At 37.8% G+C, this 9,923-nt stretch overlaps 1 protein-coding gene across 4 annotated transcripts in view; it reads right to left on the reverse strand.

Moving 5' to 3' along the window:
* LOC135074616 (cytohesin-1) overlaps nucleotides 1–8,229 on the reverse strand; it is a 44,536-nt gene extending 36,307 nt beyond the window's left edge. Inside the window, exons 1-2 of one of the 4 annotated variants that reach the window (XM_063968974.1) lie at nucleotides 8,070–8,229; nucleotides 7,870–7,943 (exon numbers count right to left, since the gene is read on the reverse strand). In XM_063968974.1, the coding sequence (XP_063825044.1) occupies nucleotides 7,870–7,943; nucleotides 8,070–8,148 (153 nt within the window). In that variant the 5' untranslated portion in view covers nucleotides 8,149–8,229. Of the gene's footprint in view, nucleotides 1–3,978; nucleotides 4,293–4,461; nucleotides 4,705–5,883; nucleotides 6,082–7,869; nucleotides 7,944–8,069 lie in introns of those variants that run through there. The other 3 variants (XM_063968972.1, XM_063968973.1, XM_063968975.1) reach the window with 3 other exon arrangements.
* Between the last annotated feature and the right edge of the window lie 1,694 nt (nucleotides 8,230–9,923).

Consider the following 9,923-nt stretch of genomic DNA (forward strand, 5'->3'; position numbering starts at 1 on the left):
ATCGTCATTTTGCTCTTAAGGAGCCTCTACATGTCTCATAATCTTTTTACCCTACCAGCGCTTCGAGACCAACATTTGGCAAGTGCTGAGAAGAAGCGCCGCAACAAACTCAGTCACCACTGTCTGCCGGTTAATATAAATAAATAGAAATAGCAGTAGTAGGTACATTCGATTCAGGAGCAGTTCACTGAATTTACCATGCATTCTTGTATAGTGTATAATGGGTATACAAAATTGCGTGGTATATTAAACAAGGTAGTGACGTGCTAATATCTAGACTTACAGATTACATACTTAAATACTAGTAGAAATGACTCGCATACATAAATTGGAATAACTTGGATTGACCAGTCCCCGAAAGCAGCGCCTGTTCACAGACATGACGAGTGAACCAGCCATCGCTTCACTCGACCATATTAGAGGGAATGTAACGACCCGCCTCACTACGCCACCACCCCAAAAAGTGTTTTCATCTGCTGGTCAATGTCATCATTTACATAATGCTCTTATCTAACAATTTTGTGTCACGTTACGAAAATGGAGAACTCCCACGCCGATGCATCAATTTGAATTCAAATGCTCAGATACTGTAATTTATTTGGTCATACAACAAAACTGTTCCAATTAATTGAAAATTGCGTGTCGCAAAGAAGTGGACCACGGAAATTTGCGAAGGAGTGTCAATGTGTGGGGCACGCGAGTGTCATGGAATAGCTAATAGACCTCATTAGCGTTAGGTGACGCAAGTCCAGATACCTATCTAAGGTCAACTCCATTCGATTCTGCGCATAACTGTTATATTGTTTAGAACTGAGACAAAGTAGTGTAGGGTAGGACACTTGACACACAAAACATTGTGTGTAAAGACATTCAAACAGAATAGTGTGACTGTGAATGTTGATGTCCAAGTTCCTGGCAGTGGAAACTTATGTAGAAATTTTGTTTCACGGCTGTCTTGCATCATAGTTTCCAACAATGCATATTGATTAGAATGGAAATTAGCACTTTAGTAGTTGGCATTTTTGGCCAAATAAAAAAACCTCTTGCACCTTGAACAAGAAAGAAAAACAGGATCAAGGGTCATTTTAGTTGACTACCGTACCGTAAAGATCTACTAACGCTGTAACAAAATGAATATCTTCATATTTTAAGTTGAAATATTTTCATTAACTTAAAAGTAATTATTTGCCCTGGCAACGATGTGTTCCACATCGAAATCACTGTGGAACTAATAGGCCAGCATAGAAAGAAAAACATTCATCGTCATGCATGGTCGGCTCCTTTATACGGGTAGGTCGTTTAATTCAACGGGTCGTCTACAGCAGACAAAAACATTGTACGACGGAAGCTTTTGTGATACATCGGTTATTTAAATTGAAAAGTACACTACTGTAATACAAAATACATACAAAAGACACTCAAGTACCGAAACCAGTGGTTCTGGTAATGGTATTATCAAAACCAACTATTTTAATAGACCCGATAAGGTAAATTAGTATTATAGAAGAAAAGGGGAGAATAATAATTTAAATTTTAGGTACAGCCGTATTTAATTTCGGAAAGCTATTAATAAAGCGACAGGATCCAAATACGACCCCACATTACCAAGTTAATAACACAAAAGCGAAAGTTAGAGGCGTCAAATTAATATCCAGGCACAAAGGGTTCGTGGAGTTTATAAAGGAGGTTTACCAGCTACATTAATTAACTCTATTATGTATCTCCGGCGTAAAGAGCTTTCTTCAGCCCCTGAAAAAATGACAGGGTTTTTGTTCTACGATTCTAATTATAACTTTCAATGAACGGTAACAACGCTTTATTTTATACTGATTTGAAAAAACGAGCTAATAGAGAAAAGCTAAATGTTATAATAAAATTACTGTACATATACATTTTTACTGGAAATGTTAGATATTTTAGTAATTAGTGTAAAAATATAGCCGGCATGTAATGTAAACGTTGACTTAGCCAATAAAGAGGTTTACTAACTAACTAGTGAGTCACGTTTACAAACTGAAATGCGGAAGCACTTGTGCACATACTTCGTCAAACCAACCAAGACAACACCAGCTATCCGTTTCCACAACAACCACAAACATGTGGGAATTGATTAGCACACGAAAAACAACCTGATGTTGCGGGTGTACATGGGCGACGGCAATTGCTTACCATCAGGTGATCCGTCTGCTCGTTTGCCTCCTATCACATAAAAAAAAAAAAAAAAAAAAAAACCTCGTATTGTGTCTTTACAACTTCTGTTTAGTCACATGAGTAAACTGAATATGGTTTTCAGTCTGCACTGAATAACAATCAATTTATGCCAAGCAACTTGGTATAGTAAAAAAATCTATGCAATGATAGAACAGAAAGTTTTCGCTCTTAGATGTTTTGTCGGATTTTCTTTTTTCTGCTGCTGCTTAAAAGCAGACTAAAGTCTGCAGCCAGATGACATCTTAAATATCTGATAAACCAGTATAAACAAGTGCAAATCCTGACCCGGGTGGATGCATACTTGTATTTGTATCACATGTGCTGTTCACATGATTAGGTCGTCCAAACATTGTTTTAGTTGTGCATACAGTTGCTGCTTGTTTAATGATGTCACGCCGCCTTCTGCGACAATGGACAGTATTGAGAACACATTTACTTATAGGCAAACAACGTTGCAGCACAAAAATTATTCAAATAAGTGGTACTATACAGTGCAAGAAGCGTTTGCAAATGCTATTTCCTAATTTTAGGATTCATGAGTAAGTTAGATAGAATGTTTAATTTTTAAATAGGATTCTGAATCATCATCTAATTAATTGCTCAGGGTATTTTTGGGACTAACTATTTAGGAGAAGTATCAAGGGAATATCAGAAGAAAGGCGTCAATCAAAAATCACAATTCAAAAGTCGTGTTGCATCTATCGAAAAACTCTTCAGTTCATCCTTTATGATGGTTGCTGAGGTGTCACACAAGTATACTGGTTGGATTTCGTTTATTGGACATCATGTATAAAGCTGTTTAATTAAACTAGCAAACATGATATTATGGATCAACAAGGGGGATTAACTTTAACATTTGTAACACAAGTGGACGCTATTATGTGACTGTGTCAACAGAGGAGACGCAGTCCCTGGCACGCAGCATTTGACCGAGGCAGAGGCTTAAATTCTTCGAAAACATTGATAAATTGTTGACCAAATATGTTAAGTTTTACGTTTCTGCCGAAATTGGTTAAAGTCTGTCCGGGTAAGTAATCCTACATCGTCACAATGAAATCTTAATCACATACGGCGTAAGGCGTAGGCTCAAAAAATAATGTATTCCAAAATTGGATAACAACACAAAAGATGGTGTAACTTGCATCGTTTAGTGGGTGTGAAATTTCGAAAAAATGGCCTTTAATTAAGATACGTTGACAACGGAAGAAACACAACCTAATGGCTATGCTCGCTATAAAATCATTATGGCTGAGGGTTCACAGACCTGCAAACCACATAAGCTCCGTTGTGCGCGTGTAATAACGCGATAATTAATTACGTTGAACTTAGGAAAACGCGTACATAGAAATAATTAAAAGAGTAACCATGAACGTATAACACGATACTTGTTTTTGCATCATAAATGAACTTAAGTTCTGCTGAAATAATAGCACACGTGTATGAGTCACTACACTCCGCGTACGGCTATCATATTTGTCGCGTATATCGTTTCGATAGTGATAATTACTAAATTCAAATATCTTATCGAACAATCTGCTCTCAAAAGTATAAATATTTAAAAACAATAAATGTTTGCACAGTAATTAAAGGGCGGCAGTGTCATCGTGAAAACAATAACTCCAGCACGCAAAACTCGTGGAGTCATCATTTTGCACGCAGTCGCAAAGACCATGATCGATCCAGCAGATTTGGATAAAAGCCAAAAGCGGTCTCCAGCGCAGTATGCCATCGGCGAATTGCCATTTTGTGATAATGAGTGATACAGACCAGTCTCGTGACGGTGGTAAGATCCCAAGCTGATCTGGTCTTGCCTCGCGGTTGAGTGCCATCTTTCCGCCGCCCTAACGAGCCATAGCTGGCGGGCACAGCGGATTCTTCACGCTTACGCCGTCCAGCACCACGTCGCAGCGATGAGAACCAATTGGAAACCGAGCCTCGGCGCTCCTGCTCGGCCGTCCCCGGCCCGGCCTTGATGAACATTTCACAGGTGCCGGTGCACAGTGCACATTACACACCGCCGATAGTCAGTACACTAATATTAGTAAAGCTAGGAGCCACACGTTACCTAAAAGCCCACAACACTTATTAAAAAAAGAAAGATAATGAAGCAAAACAAGTAGAAAAATGCATGACTGCCGCCGTCGGTTGCTCCGCGTCGTTGAAATGATTGCCAAAATCTGAGAGTGAATGTAACAACAAAGGAACTTTTAACCAATGCGAAGTGCACAGAAAGCTGCGTCGATGACGAACCTGTTCATAGCCGTCGTCGTAGGTGCGTGCGGCGCGGGCGCACCGCATCAGCAGTGGCCACCACAGCGCGCCGCACAGCAGCCGGACATGAAAACACATCGCGCGTCATACACTTCCCGCTAAGGTGCGCACTCGACTGAAGATAGTTGCGGGCGCCACCGCTGTTTTGGCACGGTGACAATAACAACGTAGATACGGCGCGGCGGTTATCTTTCTGCGCGTGTGACAAGACTCGATCCGTACCTAGACTTATCGGTAAAGTAAATAACAAAGATTTGACACAATTTTCATTGAATGAGATTTCGGATAAAAATACTTTATCCATAAACCAGATCACATTGTAATTTGGTCATAGGGATAAGATACGTATACCCATTGACGTGATATGCCAATCTTATCGGTTATAGGTTGTTTTCCAACAAACTATCCGGTTAGCGTCATGTTTTGCTGATACAATTTATCGAGAGCTACGCTATCAGAGCTGACCACTCTGCGGAAGCAGGGGAGGAAACATGATAACGCGATGAATCGCGAACACTGTCCGGCCATGGGAAAGTGGACACAACCGCAACTCAGGAATGAGTCAGACAGAAACTTTGTATACAACTGTAGTTTATTACTTTAATGTTACAATTATTCATCACATCCGCCAGAAAATTTTGAAAAATGACCAATTTTTCTAACCAATGATGAAAATTGTGAAAATAATTGGGTAAGTAATGTGAACTTCAGATTGTTAGAAATTTGGCAATTACTGACACAAACGAAAAACAATAGAGTTTGGAATTATGATAATGAACGTTACATAAATAAGATACAATTGACTCCTTATCGTAATAGATAACAAAATACAAAAAATCAGTGATCACTCATCACAGAAGCACCAAATGAATCATACAACAAATAGCTAATTAAACGACGTCAGTAATAATGACCTAACCGGTAAATGAGCGTAATACAATTGTACGAAATTGCTTTGATTTATCAAATCCAAAATATGTTTTCCTGTTTCACATTGGTTTGAAACGTGTTTGTTTCAACAAACAATGATTCAGGATTGTTTTTAATTTTTGGTTTGTTTTAAAGTACACACCCTGTATTTTTTAATACAAGTAGATATATATGTAGAGAGTGTGATAAAATATTTTGGTTCAAAATTCATAAGTATAAATAATTGTAACAGCCCAATAATAAATACAGAAAAAGAAGAATAGTTTGAAATATTACACAGAGGGACGAAACAGTCTATTGCATAAAACCAAGGCAGAGACAAATTCCACATGGGGAGACGAATTTCATTGTGAAGAGCACAGACATCGTTCAGTGGCTCAATCTCAAATAATAATACAACAACAAATAAATCCCGGGCCCGACGGCGTAGTCATAGCAATTTCCACTTATCCTTATCACTTGAAAACTTACTGCAGATAACACTACGCGTAACACGTGATAGTATCAGACTTTTATGGTTAGCACTTCACTAGTATGTGCAAACTGTAGTTTCACGGCACTATGAATTTTTGGTTACTGGAATATTGTTAACCGGCGCGAGAGGCGGCAACACGACGTGACCGCGCCGCGTCTCCACAGTCACTGAGCGGCGTACAACCGGGCTGTAGTAAGCTATGCATTGACGACCTACGTCAGACTGGTCCGCGGGTATTGAATGAACCCCGGCTCTGCGGATTTTAGGATTGCTTAGCTAAACATTCGAATTGAAGTTAGGGGAGGCACGTTAATAATAATGACGTATTTATTCTGCTAATGTATTAATGGGGGATGCTGCACGCGTCCCCTATAAAATATCGATAAATTAACAAAAACAAAATACAATTACATCATAAAACACATAATAAACATATTAATGGTAGTTAATTGATTTGCTTCTAAAATTATGATATTATTTTAGTTGGGCTGTTGTTGACCACCTTGTATATCTCTTAGGAATAGTTATTCACTCATTCCCTGGTATAGGTAACTATAGTTTTTACATACAAGATTTACTAACTCAAGCTCCACACATTATACAGGCTACTGGCAAAGTGTTAGGTCCAGATTGAGAACATCAGCGGAGGGCACAGACTCAATCTCAAACATGTTTTATTGGTCTGAATGTTTTCTAGGTGTAATGTTTGTAAATATTTTCAAAAAACTAAGTAGGCATTCTAAGATAAAAATAGAATAAAAGCTTTGTGATTAAATAAGGGCTACATGCCATCAAGCAAATGTCCAAGAATATTTATTAAATGAACAAAAAAAATATCATATTACACTAAGCTTCTACAATAGTAGTCCTAGGTCTGTTTTCACAATCAATCCCTAATTTTTAGGTAATCCCTATGGTAACACATACAGGAATTTTGTTTTCATAGGGGTCACTTAAAAATTTGGGATTGATGGTGAAAACGGGCACTAGTCTAGTCTACTAGTACTGTTACTGTCATTCACTTTTGGCTGGAATCACTAGGAATTTAGCAGGATTCCCTACCTCATAATGGCAACATGAGAGAGTACCAATTAATAACACTGAAGTTATGGGTGTCATTGTACGCCTATGACATAGGTATAGTCTATCATGGCTTGTTTCAAAGCAGTTTTAAATCTGGCACAAATCGGTACATACTCTAAAACTTTCACCTCCTTAATAATAAAAGTTACATATGCAGAGAAACCTACATTAAAGTGGCATTGAGTATGGAAATGTTGTTTTAAAAAACTTTTCAACGCACATGTAACTTTTTATTAGTAAAGGGGTTAGTGTACAACTGATAACTTCATGTCATTCGCCTATATTACACCTGTGATGCATTTATGCATAAGGCTTACATTACTTTGTGTATTTCTTAAATATTTGTGGTGTACGAGTGATGAACGTACCACCTTGCCATAATGATATTAACAAAATATTACAATCAATTCAATGATAGATTATAGAGATTGTAATGGAATACTGGATTTAACAAATCTTATCTACTCATATCTACAAGTAACTGTATCACACAGTGACAATGTTAGAGCCAATAGTGTCACTGCCAGAAATAGAGACAAAACATAGGAAATAGAGACAATTACTTTAGTAGCTGAGCTAATTTTACTACTAACACGTAAGTTACAGAAGTACTTAAATAATAAGTAGGTATTTGCTAATGGTACTAGTGATATCTAACAAAATAATTGACTGGTAAATGTCTCTAAACCTAATAGCTACTTACAATCTTTCAAACAAGGGCTTGGGAAAGTTATCATGCATCAAAGTTGGAGATTAACTTAGTTCTACATTATGTTATTCATTTACAGATTAACCAATCTTCTGATATCATAATGTTGTCACAGGATCTGAACACTGGAGTAGAGATTGTCATGAGTAATAGCTAGGTACATTCAAGCCAACGATTCTTTCCAACTCACCTGTATCTCTAACAGCAACTCTGTCTTCCTTCGACGTATATCTATCAAAGTCTTCTGCTGCTCAGGTGTCAGCTCTGAAATTAATTTAAAATAGTGTTTCTAAAGATACACAGCAATAACCCAAGCCATTGAGGTCACGTTATAATTGGAAAAACAACTTGTTCTACGTCTACTCTTTCTAAGTCTGTTGTGACTCATACCTGTATGAGTAAAAGGATCACCATGATTACTTGCAGCATTGTTTCCACCAAGGGACAAATTTTCGAATTCGCTGATCATTTCTAAAATAGTAGGAGAAAGAAACAATAAACAAAGTTTACATCGTTATTGCTGGCTGGCGGCCATATTTATTTACTACGAAAATTGACTGAATTTGACTGACTGACTGACTGATTGAAGAAACCAAAGACTTTATAATTTTATCAATCATTCACTTTTCTGTTGATTGTTGGGTTATTCGGTGCAGTGAACATTATTAAAATGTTGCGCTTTATTTAACTGGAAATAAAATAAGTGAAACCACTTCATCTTCGAAAAATAATGATTTATACGGATTTTTTTAATATGGCAACATTAGTAAAAGAGTTGTCAGTTTGTCAATTGGCCTGCCAACATTAAACGCTTTCCTTTATTTTAGGGAAATTATTTTCATCATTTGAAAGAAAGAAAAAATATTTATTTGATACCAAAAATAAAACAATACAAATCGACATAAAGAATTGTTGTACAAAGGCCAATTTTACAATGGTTACTGAGCAGAGGCTTAGTATGAGGCCATTGTAACGTTTCGAGAGCACTTAGCATTTTTTTAATGTATGTACCTTCCTTAAGGCCTGCTGCTCAGCCCAGGGATTGTAGGTTCTACTACCTAGTAGGTAGTACCTACTATCGTGAGGGGCCATTCATTTATTTACGTAAGACGATTTTAGGAAGGAGGGCGGTCACCCTTGTCTTATTTTTTCTTACAAGGAGTTGGGAGGGAGTCTTGCTCTTGAAGCAAGATCACAAAAATGCACAAAGTTAAAATCATACTTTGAAAAAAACGCAGGCAACCACGCCACGCCAGTGGCAAGTTTCGCTCCCGACGGATAGGAAAACAATTTCCATTTCTCCCGCTCCACCAGCACTGAGCTTCCCGGGAATTCCCCGCTTGTGTACTAGTCGTCAAACGTGTTACTTTTTCCTTTATGTAAATAAATATCCTTGGACATTTTACACTACGCTTGCGCTTCTAGTCCCAAACTAAGCAAAGCTTGTACTATGGATTTAATAAAGCAGCCCCGAGACGATCAATGAGGGCTATCGTTTTAGCGCTCACCAGTTAACGCCACTGTAGAGTAAGGTCCTGTCAATCGCCAGGGGTGCCAACTGTTAAGTATAAAAACGATAGCCCTCATTGACGGAAACGATTGTCAATTGCTCAGCGAAACGATCAATATTAGCTTCAATGGCTTCAATTAAAATTATCATCAATTTGCTTCAATCACGTAAATTCAATTGACAATCGCTTCAATGCCTTTTGTAAACGATCAATGTCAATAATAATTGACAACAACGTAGAATTGACAATCGCGATTTATCGTCTCGGGGCCACTTTACGTAATAAATATAAAAAAGGGGGGGGGGGGGGAGCGGGTCGGCCTATTCTTATTTTTATTTGGGGGTAAAAAAACACTGAACAAAAACATCTCAACGTTCAACATAATAATTACTATAAGTTGTTTTTGTTGTGTAGGCCCTACGCTGTAGGGCAAACACGCACTGGAGACCCCACTTTAGGGTAAATATAATTTCAAGCTGGCGACATTTTTAATAGTGATGTGACGTATTATTATTTGAAACACAAATGGGGAAAATTGAATACTCAACATTACTCAACAATATTATAACTTTATAAAAGTGGCACTTTGTGATCGAATCAAAAATTGAATCCGTTCGGCTCCTTACAAAAAAAGGCCTTTCGACCATCTTTCGACATTAAAACTGTCTCGTTTTGCCACTTATGTCTAGGGGGCTGAGGAACAAGGTTGATTTATACGTGTTTAGTTGTTAAG

The sequence above is a fragment of the Ostrinia nubilalis genome, chromosome 9, assembly GCF_963855985.1.
Source record: "Ostrinia nubilalis chromosome 9, ilOstNubi1.1, whole genome shotgun sequence".
Taxonomy (NCBI): Eukaryota; Metazoa; Arthropoda; class Insecta; order Lepidoptera; family Crambidae; genus Ostrinia; species Ostrinia nubilalis.